The sequence below is a fragment of the Stegostoma tigrinum genome, unplaced genomic scaffold, assembly GCF_030684315.1.
Source record: "Stegostoma tigrinum isolate sSteTig4 unplaced genomic scaffold, sSteTig4.hap1 scaffold_222, whole genome shotgun sequence".
NCBI lineage: Eukaryota > Metazoa > Chordata > Chondrichthyes > Orectolobiformes > Stegostomatidae > Stegostoma > Stegostoma tigrinum.
This window is the reverse complement of record NW_026728159.1, coordinates 90,251-117,656: the sequence shown is the minus strand read 5'-3', so window position 1 is coordinate 117,656 and position 27,406 is coordinate 90,251. Positions and strand designations below refer to the sequence as shown.

At 52.8% G+C, this 27,406-nt stretch overlaps 1 protein-coding gene across 1 annotated transcript; it reads left to right on the top strand.

The window, feature by feature from the left end:
- Positions 1-24,158, top strand: LOC132207950 (utrophin-like). The gene is made up of 4 exons (XM_059643755.1): positions 1-189; positions 7,273-7,409; positions 14,953-15,113; positions 23,864-24,158. The coding sequence occupies exons 1-3, from the start codon at positions 175-177 to the stop codon at positions 15,059-15,061; spliced, it is 261 nt and encodes an 86-aa protein (XP_059499738.1). The 5' UTR covers positions 1-174; the 3' UTR covers positions 15,062-15,113; positions 23,864-24,158.
- The last annotated feature ends 3,248 nt before the right edge of the window (positions 24,159-27,406 follow it).

The following is a 27,406-nucleotide window of genomic DNA, read 5'->3' as shown; positions in this document are numbered from 1 at the left end:
CTGCTGGAGCGCTCGCTGCTCAGTGGCTCGGCCCTGCGTCGGGAGCGGGGATCCAAGGTGGGAGAAGGCCTCTTCACCCGGCGCCTGGGCACAGCTGCCTGGCACCGAGCCCGCGCTCCCCGAGCATCCGGCCACGGGTCCGCGACGCCTTCCGTAGCTGAGCAGCCTACAACTATGTCCTACTGCAAGGTAAGCTGGGGGTGGTGGTTTGGGGTGAAGGGAGGATTGGGGACATGAGCACGGTCCCTGTTTCACATCCTGCGCCGCTCCGATCCCAAAGTGAGGTGTTGGGAATGGATGTTTTGGGGGTGAGAATTCCCCTCCCCGGGTGAGGGGAAGGCTGGGGACATTGGGAGGGTGTCTATTATCCAGCCTTGCGCGGGTTTCTGTAGCTTCCCGTGCTCCAGCCTGCAGCTCTCGTACCACATGGTAAAGGGAAGGAGGCGGATGGGATGGGGTCGGGGTTGGAGGATAGCCGTCCTGGAAGTGAGTGGACATGGGGAGAGTCACTATTGTACAGCCCAGTGACTGAGTGGCCGACAGCTACTGCAAAAGGGTCGGATTAGGAGAGGGGTGTTGTAGGGAGGTTTGGGGTCACGGGCAGCGCCACTTTCTGCAGCCGAACAGCCATCGCCACAAGATTGGATGGGAGGGGGTGTTTTAGGAGCGAAGGGATGCCACCTCCCCCTGCCGCTGTGGGAAGTAGGATCTTTATCGCACAGCCCTCCGTCGTCGAATAGCACCCCGGCGACAAGGTGAGAAGACAGGAGGGGCTCCCGGGGATGAGGGAAGGACACAACCACTGTCAGTATAAGGTTAGGGGGTGATCATACCCCTTCCAGGGGCTGAGGGGAGCTCCTGATGCCAAGCGAACAGCCGAGATGGAGCCGCAGCTCTCCGACCTCAAGGGGACCCTGTCTCAGAGCCTGGAGCATTTCTAGCCGGAGCTCTGAGGGAAAGGGTCATCGCACCCAAAACGCTACCTCGGGACTTTTTCTTCACAGATGCTGAGCATTTCCAGCAACTTGTGTTTGCATTTCTACCCGGAGGTGGGTTTGTGGAGAGACACCATGGGACGGGAATGGGTGTGGGGTTTGATGGGGCAGTCACAGAGACTGTCGAGAGAGAGAGAGGCAACCCCTGCGTCAGGGTTTGGAAAATCTCCGGCATTTCTTCATTTCTCTCTCAGCCGAAGGCGCTGCGTGCTTTGGTTTCCTTTCCTCTTGTACTCTCTCCCACTGTGAATAAAGCCAGAGTGAGTTTGTGGGCGGAGAGAGAGAGAGAAGGGACAGAAAGATGGAAATAAGGGAACATGACAAGGGAGTGAAATTAGAGCCAGCAGAGGTGAGAGAGGGGGTGAGAATCAGAGGGAGGGAGGAAGAGCAAGAAAACACAAACAAAGGAGAATGGGGGGTAACAAGGTGTTGATGTGGATGAACACAGCAGGACAAGCAGCATCAGAGACGCAGGGAAGCTGATGTCAGAGATGATGGGAACTGCAGATGCTGGAGAATCCAAGATAATAAAATGTGAGGCTGGATGAACACAGCAGGCCCAGCAGCATCTGAGGAGCACAAAAGCTGACGTTTCGGGCCGAGACCCTTCATCAGAGACGGGGATGGGGTGAGGGTTCTGGAATAAATAGGGAGAGAGGGGGAGGCGGACCGAAGATGGAGAGAAAAGAAGATAGGTGGAGAGAGTATAGGTTGGGAGGTAGGGACGGGAGAGGTCAATCCAGGGAAGACGGACAGGTCAAGGAGGTGGGATGATGTTAGTAGGTAGATGGGGGTGCGGCTTGGGGTGGGAGGAAGGGATGGGTGAGAGGAAGAACAGATTAGGGAGACAGAGACAGGTTGGACTGGTTTTGGGATGCAGTGGGTGGAGGGGAAGAGCTGGGCTGGTTGTGCGGTGCAGTGGGGGGAGGGGACGAACTGGGCTGGTTTTGGGATGCGGTGGGGGAAGGGGAGATTTTGAAAATGGTGAAGTCCACATTGATACCATTAGGCTGCAGGGTTCCCAGGAGGAATATGAGTTGCTGTTCCTGCAACCTTTGGGTGGCTGGCATCATTGTGGCACTGCAGGAGGCCCATGATGGACATGTCATCTAAAGAATGGGAGGGGCAGTGGAAATGGTTTGCGACTGGGAGGTGCAGTTGTTTGTTGCGAACTGAGCGGAGGTGTTCTGCAAAGCGGTCCCCAAGCCTCCGCTTGGTTTCCCCAATGTAGAGGAAGCCACACCGGGTACAGTGGATGCAGCATACCACATTGGCAGATGTGCAGGTGAACCTCTGCTTAATGTGGAATGTCATCTTGGGGCCTGGGATAGGGGTGAGGGAGGAGGTGTGGTGGCAAGTGTAGCATTTCCTGCGGTTGCAGGGGAAGGTGCCGGGTGTGGTGGGGTTGGAGGGCAGTGTGGAGCGAACAAGGGAGTCACGGAGAGAGTGGTCTCTCCGGAACGCAGACAGGGGTGGGGATGGAAAAATGTCTTGGGTGGTGGGGTCGGATTGTAGATAGCAGAAGTGTCGGAGGATGATGCGTTGTATCCGGAGGTTGGTGGGGTGGTGTGTGAGAACGAGGGGGATCCTCTTTGGGCGGTTGTGGCGGGGGCGGGGTGTGAGGGATGTGTTGCGGGAAATACGGGAGACGCGGTCAAGGGAGTTCTCGATCACTGTGGGGGAAAGTTGCGGTCCTTGAAGAACTTGGACATCTGGGATGTGTGTGAGTGGAATGTCTTATCGTGGGAGCAGATGCGGCGAAGGCGAAGGAATTGGGAATATGGGATGGAATTTTTGCAGGAGGGTGGGTGGGAGGAGGTGTATTCGAGGTAGCTGTGGGAGTCGGTGGGCTTGAAATGGACATCAGTTACAAGCTGGTTGCCTGAGATGGAGACTGAGAGGTCCAGGAAGGTCAGGGATGTGCTGGAAATGGCCCAGGTGAACTGAAGGTTGGGGTGGAAGGTGTTGGTGAAGTGGATGAACTGTTTGAGCTCCTCTGGGGAGCAAGAGGCGGCGCCGATACACTCATCAATGTACCGGAGGAAGAGGTGGGGTTTGGGGCCTGTGTAGGTGCGGAAGAGGGGCTGTTCCACGTAACCTACAAAGAGGCAGGCATAGCTGGGGCCCATGCGGGTGCCCATGGCCACCCCCTTAGTCTGTAGGAAGTGGGAGGAGTCAAAAGAGAAGTTGTTGAGGGTGAGGACGAGTTCGGCAAGGCGGATTAGGGTGTCGGTGGAGGGGGACTGGTCGGGCCTGCGGGACAGGAAGAATTGGAGGGCCTGGAGGCCATCTGCATGCGGAATGCAGGTGTACAGGGACTGGACGTCATGTGAAGATGAGGTGTTGGGGGCCAGGACATTGGAAAGTCCTGGAGGAGGGGGAGGGAGTGGGTGGTGTCACGGACGTAGGGTAGGGTGTTCCTGGACCACAGGGGAGGAAAATGGAGTCCAGATAGGTGGAGGTGAGTTCGGTGGGGCAGGAACAGGCTGAGACGATGGGGTCGACCAGGGCAGGCAGGTTTGTGGATGTTGGGAAGGAGATAGAAACGGGCCGTGCGGGGTTGGGGAACAATGAGGTTGGAGGCGGTGGGTGGGAGGTCCCCTGAGGTGATGAGGTCATGAACGGTGTTGGAGATGATGGTCTGGTGCTCGGGTGTGGGGTCATGATCAAGGGGGCGGTAGGAGGTGGTGTCAGAGAGTTGGCGTCTGCCCTCGGCGATTCGAGGTCAGTGCGCCATACTACCACTGCGCCACCCTTGTCTGGGGGTTTGATGGTGAGGTTGGGGTTGGAGCGGAGGGCTGGCCCGTTCTGCAGGGAAGAGGTTGGAGTGGGTGAGAGGGGTGGAGAGGTTGAGGCGGCTCATGTCTCGACGGCAGTTGGAGAAGGAGAGGTTGCGGGAGCGTAGGAGGCCTGGGGGTGGTCTCCAGGAGGAGGACTTGTGTTGGAAGAGGGTGAAGGGGTCAGTGGAGGGAGGGTTCGGCTCCCGGTTGAAGAAGTAGGCGTGGAGGCGAAGACAGTGGAAAAACTGCTCTATGTCCAGTCGGGACTGGTATTGGTTGATGTGTGGTTGTAGGGGACAAAGGTGAGCCCTTCCTGAGGACTGACCGTTCGTCCTCAGTCAGTGGGAGGGTCTGGGGAGACGGTAAACTGCGGCAGGGCCAGGTGTTGCTGTCTCCTCTGGGGCTGCTGGCTGTGGGCGGAGCGATGAGGTCGTCGGCCGTGGGCGGGGTTCCGTCGGCTTCGGCTGTGGGCGGGGGTCCGTCGGCCGTGGGCGGGGTTCCGTCGGCGTTTGGAGGATCGGGGTGGGCGGCAGCAGCTGCGGTGAGGGTGGTGCGTGAGGTGTTGTACCTGAAGTGGAGGTGGTGAGTGCAGCAGCGGTTCCGGAAGTGGTGCGGCCGGCGGAGGTGGATGTGACGTCATCGGTGGGGTCTCCGGCCGTGTTTTCATGGTCAATGGCGGCGGGGCAGGTACAGACTCGGGATTTGGGAGGCGCAGGAATCCTGTACAGACTCGGGATTTGGGAGGCGCAGGAATCCTCTTGTGGGAGGCAGGGACCCGTGAGTTGGTTGTACTTAGGATTTTTGGTGTCCAGTAAAGCCGAGTGGAACTGGGTGTTCAGTCTGTGGATCCTGCGGCGGATAAAAAACAGCAGGGGTCATGTGCAGGTCTGGGAGAGGGAGGCTCTGAGCTGGGGCTGGATTGCAGTGTGTGGAGGTGCCGGCGCATGGCTGCGAGTCTCTGTTTCAGGAGTCGCAGGGAGAAACGCTTCTGAAGGGTCTGAATATTCTGGGTGTAGAGGTGATGTCAGCCTGTCTGCTGTGTTCATCTCCCTTCCTCCTTGCCCCCGGTCCTGCTCCTTCCCCGCCTCCGGTCCTGCTCCTTCCCCGCCCCCGGTCCTGCTCCTTCCCCCCCACCCCCCGTCCTGCTCCTTCCCCCCCCACCCCCCCCCCCTGCTCCTTCCCCCCCCTGCTCCTTCCCCCCCACCCCCCCCTGCTCCTTCCCCCCCACCCCCCCCCTGCTCCTTCCCCCCCCACCCCCCCCTGCTCCTTCCCCCCCACCCCCCCCCTGCTCCTTCCCCCCCACCCCCCCCCTGCTCCTTCCCCCCCACCCCCCCCCCTGCTCTTTCCCCCCCACCCCCCCCCCTGCTCCTTCCCCCCACCCCCCGTCCTGCTCCTTCCCCCCCCACCCCCCCGTCCTGCTCCTTCCCCCCCCACCCCCCGTCCTGCTCCTTCCCCCCCCCACCCCCCCCGTCCTGCTCCTTCCCCCCCACCCCCCCCGTCCTGCTCCTTCCCCCCCACCCCCCGTCCTGCTCCTTCCCCCCCACCCCCCGTCCTGCTCCTTCCCCCCCCACCCCCCGTCCTGCTCCTTCCCCCCCTGCTCCTTCCCCCCCCCTGCTCCTTCCCCCCCACCCCCCACCCCCCACCCCCCCCCTGCTCCTTCCCCCCCCTGCTCCTTCCCCCCCACCCCCACCCCCCCCCCTGCTCCTTCCCCCCCACCCCCCCCTGCTCCTTCCCCCCCACCCCCCCCCTGCTCCTTCCCCCCCACCCCCCCCTGCTCCTTCCCCCCCCTGCTCCTTCCCCCCCACCCCCCCCTGCTCCTTCCCCCCCACCCCCCCCCTGCTCCTTCCCCCCCACCCCCCCCCTGCTCCTTCCCCCCCACCCCCCCCTGCTCCTTCCCCCCCACCCCCCGTCCTGCTCCTTCCCCCCCCACCCCCCGTCCTGCTCCTTCCCCCCCCCACCCCCCGTCCTGCTCCTTCCCCCCCCCACCCCCCGTCCTGCTCCTTCCCCCCCCACCCCCCGTCCTGCTCCTTCCCCCCCCACCCCCCGTCCTGCTCCTTCCCCCCCCCACCCCCCGTCCTGCTCCTTCCCTCCCCCACCCCCCGTCCTGCTCCTTCCCCCCCCACCCCCCGTCCTGCTCCTTCCCCCCCCCCGCCGTCCTGCTCCTTCCCCCCCCCCGCCGTCCTGCTCCTTTCCCCCCCCCGCCGTCCTGCTCCTTTCCCCCCCCCCGCCGTCCTGCTCCTTTCCCCCCCCCCCGCCGTCCTGCTCCTTTCCCCCCCCCGCCGTCCTGCTCCTTTCCCCCCCCCCGCCGTCCTGCTCCTTCCCCCCCCCCCCCGCCGTCCTGCTCCTTCCCCCCCCCCCGCCGTCCTGCTCCAGCCGTCCGTTCCTCCCTCCAGCTGTCCCTTCCTCATAATTGGGGTCAGCCAGCAACATCCACATCCCGTGAATATAAAAAGAATCCTCCATGCTACCTGTGCCAATTGGATTCACAGTTTATTGTAACATCTTTCTTCCAAGATCCGATTACCTCTTGGTCTATAGACTGTATGCTCTCCTGGACTGTGTCTTCTGTCAGGGGATGCATGAATCTGAAACTGTCACAGCTGTGACGACTTTCCTTTGGTGTTCATATCTATCCAAACTGATTGTATATTTTGCCTGGGAGCCAGTTAGCTCAGTTGGCTGGTTGGTAATTCAGAATGATACCAACAGCATGGAATACTACACTGTCTGAAGTTACAATGAAGGAGTCTCCTTCTCAACCTGTCTCCTCATCTGAGGTGTGGCAACCTTCAATTTAAACCACCTCCAGTTATCTCTCTGTCCACTGGGAGAGCAGTCCTGTGGTCCCGTCTGGGACTATAGTGACTTTGAATCTGCAAATCAAGATAATTTCTCACCAATGTATTGATCTCATCTTCGACTCTACGAAAAACCAAAAAAAAACCCAATGAGATGAATTTTGGATCAGTAATTATACATGGCATAATTGGACAAAAAATGCACTGTTGTTAAAATAATTAGCAATTCAACCAGAAAGGCCACTAATGTGAATCCTGGATCTGTGTATCATTTGAAATGAGTTAATTGTATAGTTTTAGTATTTGACCACAAGATGGAGAATTCTGTTGAGGTGATGTTGTAGCCAGAAGATAGAAAGATGATAGAAATCTTTGGAGAGATATGGGCCAAGCACAGGCAGGTGTAGCTAGTTCAGTTTGGGATTGTGATCAGCAGAGACTGGTTGGACCAAAGGATCTTTTTTCATGCTGTACGACTGTATGAAACTCAAGCTTAATTGTTCGAAACTCACATTCAGACATATCTAACCTTTATCATAATCTTACAGAAAGATAGCGACTTTTTCCCTCAGAATTGCAGACTCTTTAATTTTACATCTTCCAAGACATTTAGCAGGGAGAGCGTGGATTATAGAGTGAGTTGAGTAGATTGGTTCATTATTAATTCTTAACTAAATTTGATTTATTTTACATTTTTAGACAACATCAGGTGAAGATGTGCGTGATTTCAGCAAGGTGCTGAAAAATAAGTTCAGATCAAAGAAACACTTTGCCAAACATCCTCGCTTGAGTTATTTACTAGTACAAACAGTTCTAGAAGGCGAGAAGCTTGAGAGGTAAGGTTATTGATGTGAGATTTATGAACGTATCAGTGCTCACGTGGGAGTTGACAAATATTGCAGCATGATTCATTCTGCAGCTTTGCAGGAGAGTGAGGTTGTCCATTTGCGCATATGTCAGAAGTACACAATACAAAAACAAGGGGGGCTTAACTGATATCATTGGACCTCTCGCCTTCAAAACAGTGTACTTAGTCAGAGAGTACATCTGCTGACGACTGGGCCCCTGCAGTCCTCTCCCGCTGACAGGGACTGTCCCCCGCAGCCCTGTCCCGCTGACAGGGACTGTCCCCCGCAGCCCTGTCCCGCTGACAGGGACTGTCCCCCGCAGCCCTGTCCCGCTGACAGGGACTGTCCCCCGCAGCCCGGACCCGCTCACAGGGACTGGCCCCCTCGGTCCTGACCCGCTCACGGCGACTTGCCCCCTCGGTCCTGACCCGCTCACGGCGACTTGCCCCCTCGGTCCTGACCTCACAGCGACTGGCCCCTGCAGTTCTGACCCACTCTCAAGCACCCCACCCACCCTCCTCCTTCTCCCCCCCCCCCCCCCCAACCCTCGTCCTCCATCTCCCCTCCCCCCACACTCTTCTTCATTCCACCCCTCCACCCTCCTCCTCCTTCCACCCCCCCACCCTCCTCTTCCTATCCCCACCACCCTCCTCTTCCTATCCCCACCACCCTCCTCCACAACCTCCTTTGCCCCCACCCTCCACCTCCCTCCTCACCACCCTCCTCATCCTCCTCACCACCCTCCTCCTCCTTCCACCCCCATCCTCCTCCTCCTTCCACCCCCATCCTCCTCCTCCTTCCACCCCCATCCTCCTCCTCCTTCCACCCCCACCCTCCTCCTCCTTCCACCCCCCACCCCCTCCTCCTTTCCCCCCCACCCCCTCCTCCTTTCCCCCCCACCCCCTCCTCCTTTCCCCCCCACCCCCTCCTCCTTTCCCCCCACCCCCTCCTCCTTTCCCCCCCCACCCCCTCCTCCTTTCCCCCCCACCCCCTCCTCCTTTCCCCCCCACCCCCTCCTCCTTTCCCCCCCACCCCCTCCTCCTTTCCCCCCCACCCCCTCCTCCTTTCCCCCCCCACCCCCTCCTCCTTCCCCCCCACCCCCTCCTCCTTCCCCCCCCCACCCCCTCCTCCTTCCCCCCCCACCCCCTCCTCCTTCCCCCCCCACCCCCTCCTCCTTCCCCCCCCACCCCCTCCTCCTTCCCCCCCCACCCCCTCCTCCTTCCCCCCCCACCCCCTCCTCCTTCCCCCCCCCTCCTCCTTCCCCCCCCACCCCCTCCTCCTTCCCCCCCCACCCCCTCCTCCTTCCCCCCCCACCCCCTCCTCCTTCCCCCCCCACCCCCTCCTCCTTCCCCCCCCACCCCCTCCTCCTTCCCCCCCCACCCCCTCCTCCTTTCCCCCCCACCCTCCTCCTCCTTCCCCCCCACCCCCCTCCTTCCCCCACCAACCCCCCTTTCCCCGACCCTCCTCCTCCTTCCACCCCCCACCTTCCTCCTCCTTCCACCCCCCACCTTCCTCCTCCTTCCACCCCCCACCTTCCTCCTCCTTCCACCTCCCACCCTCCTCCACATTCCACCCCCCACCCTCCTCCACCTTCCACCCCCCACCCTCCTCCACCTTCCACCCCCCACCCTCCTCCACCTTCCACCCCCCACCCTCCTCCACCTTCCACCCCCCACCCTCCTCCACCTTCCACCCCCCACCCTCCTCCACCTTCCACCCCCCACCCTCCTCCACCTTCCACCACCCCACCCTCCTCCACCTTCCACCACCCCACCCTCCTCCTCCTTCCACCCCCCACCCTCCTCCTCCTTTCCCCACCACCCTCCTCCACAACCTCCTTTGCCCCCACCCTCCGCCTCCCCCCTCAGCACCCTCCTCCTCCTTCCCCCCCTCCTCTTCATCCCCCTACCCCCCTCCTCCTTCCACCCCCTACCCCCCTCCTCCTTCCACCCCCTACCCCCCTCCTCCTTCCAGCCCCTACCCTCCTCCTCATTCCCCCCAACCCTCCTCATTCTCCGCCCCGCTCTCCTCCTCCTCCTTCCCCCCCCCGACCACCCTCCTCCTTCCTTCCTACCACCCTCCTCCTTCCAGCCCCTACCCCGCTCCTCATTCCCCTCAACCCTCCTCCTTCTCCGCCCCACCCTCCTCCCCCTCCTCATTTCCCCCCAACCCTCCTGCTTCCCCCCACAACCCTCCTCTTGCTCCTCCTTTGTTATCACGGAGTAGGAGGAGGGTTGGGGGGAAGGAGGAGGAGTGGGCTGGGGGGCAATAGAGGAGTTGAGGAGGAGAGATAAGGAGAACTGCAGATGCTGGAGAATCCACGTGAACAAAGTGTGGAGCTGGATGAACACAGCAGGCCAAGCAGCATCTCAGGAGCAAAAAGCTGACGTTTCGGGCCTAGACCCTTCATCAGAGACGGGGATGGGGAGAGGGAACTGGAATAAATAGGGAGAGAGGGAGAGGCAGACCGAAGAAGGAGAGAAAAGAAGATAGGTAGAGAGGAGAGTATAGGTGAGGTCGGGTGAGGATAGGTCAGTCCAGGGAAGATGGATAGGTCAAGGAGGCAGGATGAGGTAGAGGTAGGAAATGGAGGTGTGGCGAGAGGTGGGACAGAGGGATGGGTGAGAGGAAGAACAGGGTTGGGATGCAGTGGGGGGAGGGGACGAGCTGAGCTGGTTTTGGGATGCAGTGGGGGGAGGGGACGAGCTGAGCTGGTTTTGGGATGCAGTGGGGCGAGGGGACGAGCTGAGCTGGTTTTGGGATGCAGTGGGGGAAGGGGAGATTTTGAAGCTTGTTTTCTCTCCATCTTCGGTCCGCCTCCCCCCTCTCTCCCTATTTATTCCAGTTCCCCCACCCCATCCCCGTCTGTGAGAGAGGGTCTGGGCCCGAAACGTCAGCTTTTGTGCTCCTGAGATGCTGCTTGGCCTGTTGTGTTCATCCAGCTCCACACTTTGTTAAACTGGATTCTCCAGCATGTGCAGTTCCCATTATCTCTCCCCCCTCCTCCTCCTCCCCCCGACCACCCTCCTCCTCATCCTCCTACTTAGCCTCTCCCTCTCCTTCCTACTCCTTCTCCTCCTCCTCCTCCACTCCCAACACCCTCCTCCTCCTCCTCCACTCCCACCAGCCTCCTCCTCCTCCTCTTCCACTCCCCCCACCCTCCGCCTCCTCCTCCTCCTCCACTCCCCCCAACCTCCTTGTCCTCCTCCTCCTCCTCCTCCTCTTCCACTCCCCACGACCTCCTCCTCCTCCACTCCCCCCACCCTCCTCCCCCTCCTCCTCCCCCACCATCCTCCCCTCTCACCCCCACCCTCTTCCACCCCCTCCTTCCCCCCCCCACCCTTTTCCTCCATCTTCCCGCCCCACCCCCCCAATCCTTTGACCGTACCCTTGCTACTCCTGACCCCCCACCCTTTCTCCTACTCCTCATTTCCCCCACCCTCCCGCTCCTCCTCCTATTCCCCCCACCCTCCGCCACCCCCTCCTCCTGACAGCCACTTGCCCCCGCCATCGTCACCCGCACACAGCCACTTGCCCCTTCCGTCCTCACCCGCGCACAGCCACTTGCCCCTGCAGTACTTAGCAACTGACAGCGACTTGCCTCCTCTGTCATTACCTGTCCCCAGCCTCTTGCCACTGCTGTCCTGAACCCCTCACAGCCTCTTGCCCCTGCAGTCCTCACCCGTCCACGGCGACTTGCCCTTTCTGTCCTGACTCGCTCACAGTGACTTGCGCCCTCTCTCCTGACGCACTCAGAGCCAGTTGCCCCCGCAGCCCTGACCCGCTCACAGGGACTGTCCCCCCCCGCAGCCCTGACCCGCTCACAGGGACTGTCCCCCGCAGCCCTGACCCGCTCACAGGGACCCTCCCCCGCAGCCCTGTCCCGCTCACGGGGACCGGCCCCCGCAGCCCTCACCCGCTCACGGCTAACTGCCCCCGCAGCCCTGACCCGCTCACGGCTAACTGCCCCCGCAGCCCTGTCCCGCTCACGGGGACCGGCCCCCGCAGCCCTCACCCGCTCACGGGGACCCTCCCCCGCAGCCCTGACCCGCACACGGGGACCCTCCCCCGCAGCCCTGACCCGCACACGGGGACCCTCCCCCGCAGCCCTGACCCGCACACGGGGACCCTCCCCCGCAGCCCTGACCCGCACACGGGGACTCTCCCCCGCAGCCCTGACCCGCTCACGGGAACCTGCCCCCGCAGCCCTGTCCCGCTCACGGGAACCCTCCCCCGCAGCCCTGACCCGCACACGGGGACCCTCCCGGCGACTTGCCCCTCCTTCCTGATCTGCTCACAGGCACTTGTCCCCTCCGTCGTAACCCGCTCACAACGACTTGTCCCCTCTGTCCTGTCCCGCTCACAGCGTCTTGCCTCCCATCCCTCTTGCACAGGTCACCCCTTGCTCAGAAACGGTCCCAATTATCCATGAGCCGGAAAGCCTGCCCCCTGTGCCAGCTCCTTAACCATGCATTCATCTCACCTGTCTTTCTATGACAACTCTCGAACATGTGGCACTCGTGGCAACCCATAAATTATTACCCTCTGGGTCCTGCCTTTCAGCCTGTTTGCTAACTCCTTGTCCATAGTCCGCAGGATGTCTTCCCTCTTTCTGCCCATGTCATTGGTACCAACGTGCGCGGTGGCCTTTGGCTGCTCACCCTCCACCTTAAGAATTTGTTGCAACCACTCAGAGATGTCCTTGACCTTGGCACCAGGGAAGCAACACACAGCCCTGGTGTCTCAAATGTGGCGACAGAATCTATGCCCCCAATGAATGAGTCTCCAACCACGCTCGCTCACTTGGATTTACCTGACCCTGTCCCACAGCAGGGTGGTTTGTACCATGGACCTGGCTACTGCTGGTTCTATAACTGACCCAGTTTAGTTTTAGATCAGTGTTAACCTTGGTTTAGTGGATAGCCGAGCACCTCAGTAGTCTACAATACAGGAGAAATACATTCTTAAGCTCACGGATTCTGTGACAGTCAAGGACAAGCACTGAATTGTTCTAACCTGATTTCCAACACCTGGCCCGTAGCCTTGCATGGCTTGCATAGCACTTGCACATTTAAGAAAAAATAAATCTAAGGATGAAGTGAGCGTAAGGACATGGAATTTTTTTGATATGGTCATATTCTCTCTTGTTGGAGCTGATTGCTGCTTAGCACTTGTATGGTGCAAATGTAACTTATCCTTTATCAGGCCAAGCCTGATCGTTGTCCAAGTCTCACTGTATTTTCTCATCGTTGACTTCACTGTTGGGTCTAACCAACATTTTGTACATACCCTGCCTATTCTGAAACTCTATCACTTAATATTAAGTCTACTAAAGACAAGTATCCAATGTGCCTTCCAAACCACTTCAACGACCTCGTCCATTACATTGGGGGATCAACAGGCATACACATCAAGATCCTGAGATCCCTCTGATCATTGGTGCTTGTGAGGTCCCCATGATTCATCATGGGCTCCAAAATCTGTTTGTGCTGTGTCACCTAATCCTTATCCCGTTTGTCCTGACGTGAAATAATGTTCTCAAACGCTTCTCAAAAATGCTTCCCAATCCTACTTTTTGCAATCATGATACAAGTGAGCATAAAACTTGGAACACGACAGCAACAGGAATGTGCCCTTTGGCCCACCGTGCTGGGCCAAACATGACAACAAATGAAATAATCCTTTCTGCCTGTCCTTGATCCATAGTCCTCCATTCCTTGCATATTCGTGCACTTAACTGAAAGACCCTTTTAAATGCTTTCATCGTATTTGCATCCACTGCCACCCCGGGCAATGTATTCCACACTTTTAACATGCTCAGTGTGAAATATTTGCCCCTCACATCTCTTTTGAACTTGCCCCCCTCTCAGCTTAAATGCATGCCCCCTAATAGTGGACACTTCAACTCCGGGGGAGAAATTTTCTGACCGTTAGCTGTATTTATGTATGTCCTAATTTTATAGACTTCTATCAAGCCTGCCCTCAGCTTCTCCTGCCCCAGAGAAAACGAAGAGTTTTTCCAGCTCCTCCTCCTCGTTCATACCCTCTATTCCAGTCAGCATGCTGGTAAATCTCTTCTGCACCCTGCCCAAAGCCTGCACATCCTTAGTGTAATGTGGCGGCCAGAATTGAATGCAATACTCTGTGTGGTCTCAACAAAGTCTTGTAAAGCTGCAATGTGACATCCTGACTCTTGCACTGAGTTTCCCTCAGCATAAAGGCAAGCATGCGATATGCCTTCTTGACCACCCTGTCTACTTGTGTGGCGACTGTCAGGGAGTTACGATCGAGGACCCCAAGATCCCTCTGGACTTCACTGCTGTTTGGGATCCTGCCGTTAACTGTGTATCCCTTTCCTTAACACTTGTTCTCCTAAAATGCAACACCTCATGCCTGCCCAGATTAAATTCCATCGGCCATTTCTCCGCTCGAGTTTGCAATTGGTCTGTATCTTGCTGTGTCCTTTGACAACCTTCCATGCTGTCCACAAGTCCATTGGTCCTTATATCATCTGCAAACTTACTCATCCCCCGTCTACATTTGCCACCAAGACATTTACATATATCACAAACAGCAGAAGCCACATCGATGCGGAACACCACTCGTCACTGAGCTGCAGCCAGAAAAACAGCTTTCCACCACTGAGACGGCAAGAACTGTAGATGCTGGAATCAGAGTTAACCAAGTGTGGAGCTGGAGGAACGCAGCAGGTCAGGCAGCATCAGAGGAACAGGAAAGCTGACATTGTTGATGCTGCCTGGCCTGCTGTGTTCCTCCAGCCCTACACTGTGTTATCTTTGTTAGCCTTCCACCGCTCCCGTCTGCCTTATATGGGCAGGCCAAGTCACCATGGATCTCATGGATCCTAATCTTCTGGATGAGCATACCATGAGGAACCTTGTTAAAAACGTTCGTAAAATCCATGTATATGTTATCAACTGTTCTACCTGAATTGATCACCCTTGTCACCTCCTTGAAAACTTCAACTGACTTGGTAAGACATAACCTGCACCGCATAATGCCATGCTGGCTGTCCCTTATTAGCCCATACTTTTGAGACATGAGACACTCACCAGTCTGTAGTTTCCTGGAAAGTCCCTGTTTTCCTGCTTGAACAGAGGAACGACTTTGTCCACTCACCAGTCTCCGCAACCCCTCCAGTGCCTGGCAAGGATATCAGATCCTATTGAAAGTCGTGTGTTGATGCATTTGTGTCATGATTGTGTTTTGTTTCAGCCCTAACATTCAAAGCAGTGTAAGAATGTCTTTGTGCAGCAGGCGAGGTGTGATGAGACTGAGCCTTCATACAATTGCAAGATGTTGAAAATTTGCCATTATTTATGAAAACAGTGATAAATTTCCATGATCAACATTTCTGTTACACTGCAATGATTATCCCATGGCGTGTAAAATCAGAAAGATACGATAAAATGAGACTGGGTCATTTGCAGGGAGAATGTTTGCCTTTCATGTCTATAGAAGTAGTGAAATATTTCCATGAATCTAAGAGTCACTTTTCCGTTCATTGAAGGACACAATCATCGCCTTGGAAGCTTCATCACGATACTACTTTGATTCTTCTTCCCTCTTCAGAAATGCAATGTGCAAATTCAATTCCATGGTTTTGGAAGTCCCATTGAGAACACGATTCATTTGTGCCGGCATAATGCTCTGACCGAGAAAGAATTGAAGGTGAGTTTGTAGTTTAGAAGATCGCAGCAATTTATGCATCAACTTCTTCATCGATAACGTTCCATTAATTTCAAACTGCATTTTCCACTCTGCGAGATAATAACTGTTAGAACAAGCAACGGCATCGGTAGATGGTCAATGGGGAATGCAATGTTACAAAACCCGATCCATTCAACAACATATTTCAGATATGTCAACAAATTAAATATTCCAGCACAGGATAAAACAAGGAAGATGAGAGTGAGGAGGCAATAGTTCTGATGACAAAAGAACAGAAATTTACCTTTATCCATTCGAGCAAAAAAGCAGGCACACAAATAAATAATCATCTAAGAATGTACGTGTGCAACGGAGGCTATCGGGGGACTAAAAATGCCAATTTGTTGTCATGCGTATTGCTGAAAGGGTGAGGGAAACAGATTCTGTGGTAAATTTGAAGAAATGCGGATAATGCATCTCAGGATGTTGGAGAAAGAAGATTTGTGGACTGAGGCAAATCGTATTGCCCTTTTCAGGAGTTAATAGGTTCATAATGAATTGAAAGACTTCCTTCTGTGCTGAAAGCTTTAGTTTAGTTGCAGCTGGATGACAATTTCTGTTCCTGGTAGTATTTAGCAAACTGTTAAAAGTGAATGTCACTGCACAGAATTCCAAACATAACTCCAATCAGTACAGAAAATATCCAAGGGGTGTGATGAGTTGTATCCTCTCATGTTGAAGAACGCAGCTGCAGATACAATGGAGGCACTGATGATAATCTTCCAAGAATCCTTAGATTGTGGAAAATTCTCAGAGGGTTGAAAGATTGTGAACATAACACCATTGTTCCAAAGATAGTTGGACAAAATAGTAAGCAAGTATTGCCAATTTAGGTCAACCTGGGTAGATGTTCATGCCGGCAATGAAAGATGAAATAACAGGGTACTGAGTGTGCTTTCACATCCTACAGAGTTAACATCTTTTCATAAAGGGGAAATAATACTTGACAAACTTGCTACAGTGCTTTGAGAAGGAAACAAACATTACTGACGAAGGACCACCAGTTGATGTAGTACATTGAGATTTCAACAAAGCATTTGATAAGGTACAGCTCATAAGGTGTCTCAAAAGAAAAGAGCCCGTGTGTTCAAGGGTAGTATGTTCGGATGGACGGAGGACTGCATCGTAAATAGAAGTAGAGTCGTAGCAGCAGGATGGTAACTTACAAGTCATGTACAGCCACAGAGCGAGTGCTGCGGAGGCCGGACACCTCATGTTGACTGGGTTGATTTCGGAAATGGCGGAGGGGATTGCTATGCTTAGGAAAGTTGGGCTACATTCATTGGAGTTTATAAGATTGAAAAAAATCTTATGTTTTCGCCATTTAAGATTGTTAAGAGGCTTGATAGTGTATATCCGTAGAGATTACTCCCATTTGTGAAAGATTTTACGACCAGAGGCCACATTTTCAAATTGGCTGCCTATTAATTCAGGGAAGAATTACTTCTTTCAGGTTGTAGCAATTTATTGAACACTTCAACCAAGAGTTCAGGCAGACCCTCCAATAAGAGACACCTCCTCTGTATTAATTCTCTAGATTTGACAGAAGATCGGCCCTGTGAGAGGGTCAGTACTGAGGTATTGAAGCTTTGTCAGAAGGCGAATAATGAGTGCGGGCACTGAAGAAGTGCCTCATTGACAGGGGTTCAGTCCTGACCCCTGTGAGAGTTCATCATTGTCAGATGGTCAATACTGAGACAATGCTTCCTTGTAAAAGGATCAGCACTAAAGATCTGCCACACATTTTTAGTGTCAGTATTGAGGAAATGCAGCAATATGAGAGGGTCCAAACTGTGGGAGTGCATTATTGTCAGAAGGTCAAGACTGAGGCAACACCTCATTCTAAGGTGAGGCAATGCCATACAAATAGAAGGTCAGTCCTGAGATATTGCTACTGTGAGAGGGTCAGAAATAAAGGTGCCTCCTTGTCTGATGGTCAGAACTGAGGGATTGAAGCATTGTCAGAGCTTCAATACCGAGGCCTTGCTTCGTTGTCAAAGGATCAAATCTGTGGTAGTGCGATATTGTCAGAGGATCAATGCTGAGGCAGTGGCTCATAATAATGGTGTGTTTTTGATGACAGCGTGCATCGAAGTGGTTCTTTTGTGATTCTATCAAGTGCAGTTCAAGGAATGCTTGCCAATTTTCTGAAAGATGAACATTTATTGAGGAAATAAAAGATGGAGAAAGAGTAATTAAAAAGAATAACAAGTAGAGAGTAAAAAAGAATAAGCCTCATGTTCTTGTGGCCGTGAGGGACCCCTCGATCAATGGCTGGCCTGGAGGCTGAGTTTGTTCCTGGCACCGTTCGCGGTCTCATTCCGAGATGACGTCCAGTGCCGAGGAACAAAATGCTCCCTCTGCTCCGGTGTAACAAACGACTTGGCAAAGAAAAAAACCAGTTACAGAAATAAAATTAACTGTAAAACAGGAATGCTGACAGGACTCATTCAAAGTCAACCATTTCGCAAATATCAAGAAATGTTACCCTTCAGCCCATCCTATTCATGGGGTTGGAACTGCTAGTACCACACGAATGCAGCATCACGACTGAGGCAATGCAGCACTGTGCGAGGGTCAGTATTAAGGGTCAGTTTTGAGGCAGTGCCTTGATGTTATGCAGTCAGAACATTATTGCCACATGTTCAATACAGACAGTGTGTTGACCCTCTGTCAATGCTTCAATGCCTCAGTGCCTACCCTCTGATAATGAATCACTCCAACAGTTCTGACCCTATCTTGCAAGACCTCAGTATGACCTTTCTGACCCTATTACAGTGGGCCACTGCTGCAGTATTGACCATCTGATAATGATGCAATACCTCAGTTCTGACCCTCCTGGCAGTTGTGCAACACCTCAGTCCGCACCCTTTCATCATTCGGCACTTGCTCAATTATGAGCCCTTTGTGAGTTAGTTGTGAGGCAAGACTTCATTGCTGCAGTGTCAGTGCTGAGAGCGGGCCTTTTTATTAGCTCATCAGTACCTAAGGTACTGGCTAATTGTCAGCAGGTCAGTTCTGAGGCAGCGTCTCTTTGCCCGAACCCTGACTCTAAACCCAGCCTCAGCCCTAAACCCATACAAACGCTCGCCTCAGGCTAACCCTCACCTCAGCATTAACCCTAACCCTAACCCTAACCCTATCCTCAGCGTAAACCTTCCCTGCCCTCAGCCCTAATGCTGATCCTCAGGCCGAACATCTAGTCTCAGCCCTAAAGTGAGCCTCAGTCCTACCACTAGCTGTGGCCTCAGCCCTAAAATGAACCGTAACACACAGCCCCAATTAACGCTTAGCCTCAACCCCAACCCTCGCCTAAGCTCCAAGTCTAACCTCAGCCCTCACCTAACCCCCAATACTTGCCTGCCAGAGAGTTAGTACTGATGAAGTGCTTTAGTTTCAGAGATTTAGTCCTGAGAATGCGCTTCGTTTTCAGAGTGACCATCTGAAACAGCGTCTCATTGAAATGGGGTCAGAATTGCTGGAATGCTACATGGAATGGTGACAGATTGTAGGACTGTCGGTGGGTCAGATCTGAGGTAGTGCATCAACGGTGGATGGTCAGTCTTGAGGGAGTTCAGAGGATCAACGAAGAGGGAATGCCTCAATGCAGTGGCGACAGAACTGAGAGAGGGCCACAGGATTAGAGATATGCCACATGATTGGAGATGGTAGGAAGTGCCTCATTGTCAGCAGGTCCGTTTTGTGGCCGGTCGCCATAGCTGGAGAGTCAGTTCTGAGGCAGTGCGTCTTTGTCAGAGGGTCTGTACTGAAGCAGTGCCTCATTATTCGAGAGGGTTTGGTGTGAGGCAGTATCTGATTGGTGCAAGGTCAGCCCTAAGGGAGTGCCTCTTTGTCAGAGGGTCAGTCCTGAGTTAGCGACTCATTGTGAGGAGTTCAGAATTGAGGGACTGACACGTGATGAGAGGGTCAAAACGGAGGTAGTGTGGCTGTATCTGACAGTCCGAAGGGAGTGCCATTGTTAGAAGGTCAGTTCTGAGAAACTGCCTCCGTGTAATGGCATCAGCATTGAAGCTAACCACGTGACGAGCCGATAAAAACTAAGTTATTGCAGTAGCATCAGAGGGCCAGATCTGTAGGAGTGCATTATTTTCAGAGGTGAATACTGAGGCACAGCCTCAGTGTAAGGGGGTCAAAATTAAGGGAGTGCCACACAATTACAGGGCAGTACGGAAGTATTACAGCACTGTGTGCGGCGCAGAATCGATGGAGTGCATCATTGTTATCCAGCCACAAGTGAGGCAGCGCCTCATTGTAATGGATCAGAATAGGGTCAGTACTGAGAGTCAGTACAGAGGTAGTGCAGAACTGTGGAGGTGTCAGAACTGAGGGAGAGCACCATTGTCAGCTGGTCAAAAGTGCCCCATTGTCGTAAGATCAGAACTGAGGGTGTGCTGCACGATGAGAGGGTCAATATAGAGGAAGTGACTCTTTGTCAGTGTTAATACTGAAGTATGACCTCATCTTGAGGGGATCAGGCTTCAGAGAATGCACTGTTGTCAGAGGGTCGGCACTGCAGCAGGGCTATGTTGTAAGGGGGTCAGAATTGAAGGAGTGCCACCCATTTTAGAAGGTCAGTACAGAGGTAATGTAGCACTGTCAGAGGTAAGTCCTGATGGAGTGCCTCATTGTCATTGGATCAGTTTTCAGGCAGTACCTCTTTGGCAGAGCGTCAGTACTGACGCAGTGCCTGATTGTAATGGGATCAGAATTCAAGGAGTGCCACTGCCTCACTGAGGTACTGCAGCTCTATCAGAGGGTCAGTGGCCTATTGTCAGAGGGTCTGTTTGAGCCAGTGCCTACTTGGCAGAGTGTCAGCAATTAGGGAGTTTGCCTTTATCAGAGGGTCAGCACTAGAGAGTGCATTTGTAGCAGCGTGTCAATAGTCAGCCTTGTCCGCCCGAGTCCAACACCAGCACCTCCACATCATCCGCCCACCCTGAGGACTGACCCTCCACCAATGATCTACTGCCTCACACTGGACTGACCAACAATGAGACACTGTCCCTCCAGACCCCCTGACAAAGAAGCAGTGCCTCAGGACTGACTGTCAGGCAAGGAAGGCTCTCTGTCAGTACTGACCCTCTCACAAGGAGACACTGCCTCAGATCATGACCCTCTGACAATAATGCACGCCCACAGTTCAGATTCTATGACGCTGTTGCAGTACCTCAGTACTGAGTCTCTGTTAGTGTGGCACTGCTTCAATTCTGACCCTTCTATAATGAGACACTGCCTCAGTATCGACAGTCTGACAATAGTTCACTCCCACTATTCTGATGCTCTGACAGTGCTGCTATACCTCAGTACTCACTAATTAACAATGAGGGTTAGCGTGAGAGGGTGGCGAGGGTTAGGGTTTGGGTTAGGACCAAGGCTAGGGGTTAGGTGTGAGGATTGGACGAGGTTTTGGATGAGGGTAGAGTTAGGGTGAGGGATGAGACTTGTGTTAGGGTGACTAATGAGGTTAAGTTTGGAGTTCGGGGTAGGGCTCGGGAGAGGTTTTGGGTTAAGGCTGAGGTTAGGCTTCGGGCTGAGTCTATGGTTAGGGTTAGAGCTCAGACCACATTTAGGTTTGGGGCTGAGGCTTCTGCTTAGGTTGAGGGTGAGTGTTAGGCCTGAGGCTAGGCTTAGGCCTGAAGCCGCGGTTAGGTTTGGGGTTGGACTGATTAGACCCACTCTGACCCATTACAATGAGGTACTACCACAGAACTGACTCTCTGTCGATAAAGAACATGAGATGCTGTCAGCTTGTCCAATCAGAAGTCCAATATTAAGGAAATAGTGCACTGTTGGAGAGTTGATAAATATAATATAATATAAAGGGAGTGCTGCACTGTCAGAGGGTTAATGACGTGGGAGTGCTGAAATAGCGCAGAATCAGACCTGAGAGAGTGCTGCACGTTCAGAGAGTTAGTACTGAGGGAGTGCTATAATGTCAGAGGATTGATATCAAGAGGCACCGCCGAAGGATCAGTAGCGCAGTACTGTCCGAAGGCCAATATTGAGAGAGTTCTGCTGCGTCGGTGGGGGTCGATATTACAGAATTGCGACACTATCAGTGTATGGATGTCAGACGGTCAGTTCTGAGGGAGGGCTATGCTGTTGGAGGGTCAATATTGAGTGTGTGCGCGACACTCAGATGATCACTTTGTTGGAGTTCTGCACTGTAACGGAGTGCCACACCGGCAGCGGGTTAATATTAAGGGAGTGCTGCACTGTCAGAGGGTTAAAGATGAGGGAGGGCTTCTCTTTGTGGGGGTGGGTATGAAAGAGAACCTCCCGTTCGGGGATCAATATTAATGTTGTAGAGTCAGTAGAGAGGCAGTGCTGCACTGTGGAGGGTCAATAAGAAGCATGTAGCTCCACTGGCAAGGTGCCAGTGATGACAGAATGCTGCACTGCCAGAGGATCAGCAGTGAGGGAAAACTGTATTGTCAGAGTGTCTTCGTCAAGAAAGTGCCACTCTGTCGGAAGGCCAATATTAAGGGAGTGCTGCACTGTCACAGGATCAATATTAGGGGTGTGCTGCACTAACAGAGGGTCAGTGTTGATTGAATGCTTGACTGTTGCAGAGCCAGGACTGAGGGAATCCTGCATCGTTCCGGTGTCATCATTGAGGGAGTGCTGCACTGTTAAAGGGCCGATAGTAAGGGAGTGTGACACTGTCAAAGGTGGGCTACAGTATCAGAGGGTGAGTAATGAGGGAATGCTGCGCTGTCGGAGGGTCAGCACTGAGGTGGGCTGTACTGTCAGATCGTCAATGTAAATAATAATGTCAGGGGAGTGCTGCATTGTGAGTTGGTCCATATTAAGGGAACGCTGAAACTGTCAGTGATGCTCAGGGTGTGCAACACTGTCAGAGGGAGTGATGTACTCTGAGTGTCAGCACGGAGGCTGACCTTCACTGTAATTGTGTCAGAATTAAAAGACCGGTCAGAGGATATAAACTGAGGCATTTCAGAGCCATCAGAAGGTCGAAACTGAGGTGTTTCAGATCAGTTTGAGGGTGCCTCATTTTAATGTGGTCAGACTTGAGCAAGTGCTTCATTGTCAGAGGCTCAGAACCAAGTGAATGCCTCGTTATCAGACACTGTCCTAAAGAGGGCCTTGTTGTTGGTGGCTGTGTTGTAAGGCAATTCCTCATTGCTGCAGGATCAGCCTTGAGAGTGTGCCAGTCTGGAAGGAGTGCCTAAAAACTGAGAGTGCGCTACACAATTCGAGATTCAGCGCTGAGTAAGTGCCTCATTGTCACAGAGTTGGTTCTGAGGCAGGGTCACATTGCCTTAGGGTCAATTCTGAGGGTGTATGAGGAGCAGACTGTAAATACTGAGTCAGTAGCTCAGTGCATTGGATTCAGAGTTGATGGAGTACAAGATGATTAGAAGTTCAGTCCTGAAGTTTTGCAGCTCTGTCAGAGGATCAGAACTGAGGGGGCAGTGCTTTACTGTCAGCGGATCAGTTCTGAGGCAGTACCTCATTGCTGGAGGGTCAGATGTGGACGAGTGTCACATTGTCAGAAGGCCAGTTCTGAATAAGTGACTTTTTGTCAGAAGGCCAATACTCAGTCAGTGGCTCATTTTGAGCAGATCAGAATTGAGGGTTTGCAACACTTGTCGAGATTCAGTCTGGAGACATTACTGCTACACGCCTGAATTGAGGGAGTGCTGCAAGATTGGAGGGTGAAAATAAACCCGAAAACAGTGACCCCTTTCAATAACCTGTAAAACACAGGGATGACTGTAAATAATCCCTAAAACGCAGAGGCCTTTGTAGGAGTGCCTCAGTGTAATGTTTTCAGAATTGAGGGAGTGCCATGTGATTACAGATTCACTGCTGATGGAGTAGCTCATTGTCACAGGGTCAGTTCTGAGGCAGGGCTGCTTTGCTGGAGGGTCACTTCTGAGTGAGTGTATTAGTATCAGCCCCATGTTGTAGGGACTGTACTTTTCCAGGAAGACAGTTAGAATAATCTTTAATTATAAACTAATCTGAAATACTGTTTGACTTGTTCAGGTTACAATACATGCTGAGTCACCTACAGAATACGCACTTGCTCTCCCTGTCTCTCTCGGTAAGCAAAGGTAGTTTCTTTCAGACTACTGTCAGAAATAAAGTGCTGCGCTGCTGGTCAGTATTGAAGGAATGCTCCATTGTTGGAGGATCAGTACTGAGGGAGTGCTGGACTGTCACAGGGCCAAGATTATGGGTGTGCTGTGCTTTCAGAAGGTCACAAGCAAACAAGCACTGCCAGACATAAAAAACAAAAGAACTGCGGATGCTGTAAGTCGGGAACAAAAAGAAAATTGCCGGAAAATCTCAGCAGGCCTGGCAGCATCTGTGCAGGAGAAAACAGATTCAACGTTTCGAGTCCATTGACCCTTCCTCAGAACTGGGGATCTTCCTCAGAACAGTTCTGAGGAAGGGTCACTGGACCCGAAATGTTATCTCTGTTTTTGCCTCCACAGATGCTGCCAGACCTGCTGAGCTTTTCCAGCAACTTCTGCTTTTGTTGCTGATTTGCAGTGCCCACAGTTCTTTTGTTTTTTACAACACAGACAAAACTTGATCTCTGCAGGAAGCATGATGCTGCATTCTCCAACTTCCCTGGCCTTTTGTAATATAATATTGTCTTTTTAGGACAGAAGTGGCTTTTTTTTTTGTTTTAACTTCTGCACATGCTTTCTATGCAGGTTAAAAGTCTACACCTTTTCAGTTCACTGCAGTGCTGCATAATGAAGACTTGGAACAATTTTTTTTATGAAGTAGAAAATCAGTGTGGTTTGTTTTCCAAAATGTGATGTGTAAGTGCAACACTTAACAGTGTGTTCATCAAACTATTGTTTCCTTTGATCTTTGTGTTGCAGAAATTTCTAGAATCATTTCAGATATATTTTCCTTGATATATTTTAGCAGCTTTCCTGGAGCAAGTCTGTTTTCCTTCGGATGAGACGACTTTCAGACATACTCCCTTTATTATGAGATATAATTGGGGTAATCTTATGAATAATAGGGCTTATCTTATGAAGAGAGGTTGACTGAGCTCGGTCTCTTTTCATTGGAGAAAAGGAGGAGGAGAGGGGACCTAATTGAGGTATACAAGATAATGAGAGGCATAGATAGAGTCGATAGCCAGAGACTATTTCCCAGGGCAGAAATGGCTAGCACGAGGGGTCATAGTTTTAAGCTGGTTGGTGGAAAGTATAGAGGGGATGTCAGAGGCAGGTTCTTTACGCAGAGAGTTGTGAGAGCATGGAATGCGTTGCCAGCAGCAGTTGTGGAAGCAAGGTCATTGGGGTCATTTAAGAGACTGCTGGACATGCATATGGTCACAGAAATTTGAGGGTGCATCCATGAGGATCAATGGTCGGCACAACATTGTGGGCTGAAGGGCCTGTTCTGTGCTGTACTGTTGTATGTTCTATGTTCTATGTTCTAAAATGAGGAGGATTTTTATTCACTGAGACACGCATGACTATATGTTTAAATCATTGGAAAATGCATTCTGTTAGGACTGTCATGTTATCTGGTGTTTGGACCAGGCTTTCCGATTAAATGCAAGTGATTAAGGATGCTAATGATGCCACATGTTATTACAAGAGGAAATGAACTTCCAAGTAAGGATTTTATGCCACATTTATACACAGCATGGACCACGCAGCATGGATGCAGTGACTGAGTGAAATGGGATGCAGTGGCTGTGGGAAATGGGATGCCGTGACGGAGTGAAATGGGATGCCGTGACAGAGTGAAATGGGATGCCGTGACAGAGTGAAATGGGATGCTCACAGCGAATTGCCCCCTCCATCCTGACCCTCTCGCAGCGACCTGACCCGCTCACACTGACTCGCCCCTGCAGTCCTGACCCGCTCACAGTGACTAGCCCCTGCAGTCCTGACCAGCTCACAGCGACTTCTCTCTGCAGTCCTGACCCACTCACAGCGACCTACCCCTCCGTGCTGACCCGCTCAGAGTGAGTTTCCCCTGCAGTCCTGACCCCCCTCACAGTGACCTGCTCCCTCACTCCTGACCCGCTCTGCATTGAGGAAACCAAGCGGAGGCTTGGGGACCGCTTTGCAGAACACCTCCGCTCGGTTCGCAGCAAACAACTGCACCTCCCAGTCACGAACCATTTTAACTCCCCCTCCCATTCCTTAGACGACATGTCCATCATGGGCCTCCTGCAGTGCCACAATAATGCCACCCGAAGGTTGCAAGGACAGCAACTCCTCATCCGCTTGGGAACCCTGCAACCCAATGGTATCAATGTGGACTTCACAAGCTTCAAAATCTCCCCCTCCCCAACTGCATCCCAAAACCAGCCCAGTTCTTCCCCTCCCTCTACTGCATCACAAAACCAGCCCAGCCTGTCTCCGCCTCCCTAACCTGTTGTTCCTCTCACCCATCCCTTCCTCCCACCTCAAGCCACACCTCCATTTCCGACCGACCACCTCATCCTGCCTCCTTGACTTGTCCGTCTTCCCTGGACTGACCTATCCCCTCCCTCCCTCCTCACCTGTACTCTCCTCTCTACCTATCTTGTTTTCTCTCCATCTTCGGTCCGCATTCCCCCCCTCTCCCTATTTATTCCACTTCCCTCTCCCATCCCCCTCTCTGATGAAGGGTCTAGGCCTGAAATGTCAGCTTTTGTGCTCCTGAGATGCTGCTTGGCCTGCTGTGTTCATCCAGCTCCACACTTTGTTATTTTGGATTCTCCAGCATTTGCCATTATCAGTGGCCTTTCCTCTTTGTTAAAGTTTGTGCAAAAGCAACACGATATGGGGCGGCACGGTGGCTCAGTGATTAGCACTGCAGCTTCACAGCACTGGGGACTCAGGCTCAATTCCAGCCTCAGGCAACTGTTTGTGTGGAATTTGCACCTTGACCCTGTGTCTGCGTGGGTTTCTTCCAGGTGCTCCGGTCTCCTCCCACAGTCCAAAGAGGTGCACGCTAGGTGGATTGGCCATGCTAAATTGCCCATAGTGTTCAGGGGCGGGGGTCTGGGTGGGATGCTCCAAGGTTTGGTGTGCAGTTGTTGGGCCAAAGGGCCTGTTTCCACACTGTAGGGAATCTAAACAATCCTGTTCCCACATCTCCATGTTATAACCCTGCTGAGCACTGCACACAGAGATGTTTGATAACAAAAGGATAACAATAATATTCAAACCCAGTGCTGGAGATGTATTTTAAATACACTGAGGCCAGTGTCGATCTCCAATTCAACTTTTATTTACAAACGAACTGTCTTCAACTTTAGCACTGCCTCATTCAGAGATAGTTGCCAGGGTGTCAGCATCTCTGACCCTCACACGACTTAGCTGTCAGTCAGGGCTCCCTGATTTGGGCTGTTAATGTGGACCAGTCAGGCAACTCATATTCTGTGAGGTTCAACTGGCCGACCTGGTCACAAACCAGTGCGGTGTGTTCATCGAAAATCAAACATGTACTAGAAAGGTACCATTACATACCAGTGCAAAGGAAGGCATGAGGCTAAACTGGGGAGGGAAGGGAACTGCTTATTGGGGGTGGCTCAGAGAGTGGAAGAAAATCGAATGGGACGAAGACCATTTGAGACTGAGGGAGAGAGATGTAATTGCCTGAATGAGGCATTCCAATTGCGAAATGGATTTTTGTGTGTACACCCTGTTCAGTTTCCCCGATCTTAATCTGTCCTCCTCTTTAAATCATTCGTATCTGAAATTTCTGTATCATTTCCAAATGTTCTGTCTCTAATGTTATGCTGTTGGAATTGTTTGAACTGCAGAGATATCATTTATTTGCACAAATGTGTTCAGTGAAATGAGTTGCATGCTATATATGTATTATTCTTCCTGATTCTATTATACGCATACAAATTAAAGTTAGTTCCACTTTTGAACAACAAACTGCTTTTAGATGTATGATGTATCTCATTTGCCTGCCACTTAGTCTTGTTGATGAGTTGTGTTTCTGTTTTGTGAAGAAATTTGAATGAGCTGGAGCACTAATGGCAATGCCCAATGTGGTGATATTCCAACATTGCAGCTGGAAGGTGGGGCGGGGAGGGGGATGGGTTTCACAAGAACTGTTACAGAGGGAAATGGAGAGACAGGTGATGTCTGTGGCAGCACCGAGACAGTGAGGAGAATGAAATGCAGCCTGAAGGGGAATCTGGCTGCATTCTCCCAGGCACGGGCTGAATGGAAGAGGACAGAAAGGATTCACTCAGAGGAAGAGTAGATGAGACTGGACTGATT

Bases quoted from the DNA above. Each gene is read 5' to 3' on its own strand.
- LOC132207950 (XM_059643755.1), top strand. The intron at 7,410-14,952 runs GTAAGGTTATTG...CGTTCATTGAAG, and splicing joins GAAGGCGAGAAGCTTGAGAG to GACACAATCATCGCCTTGGA.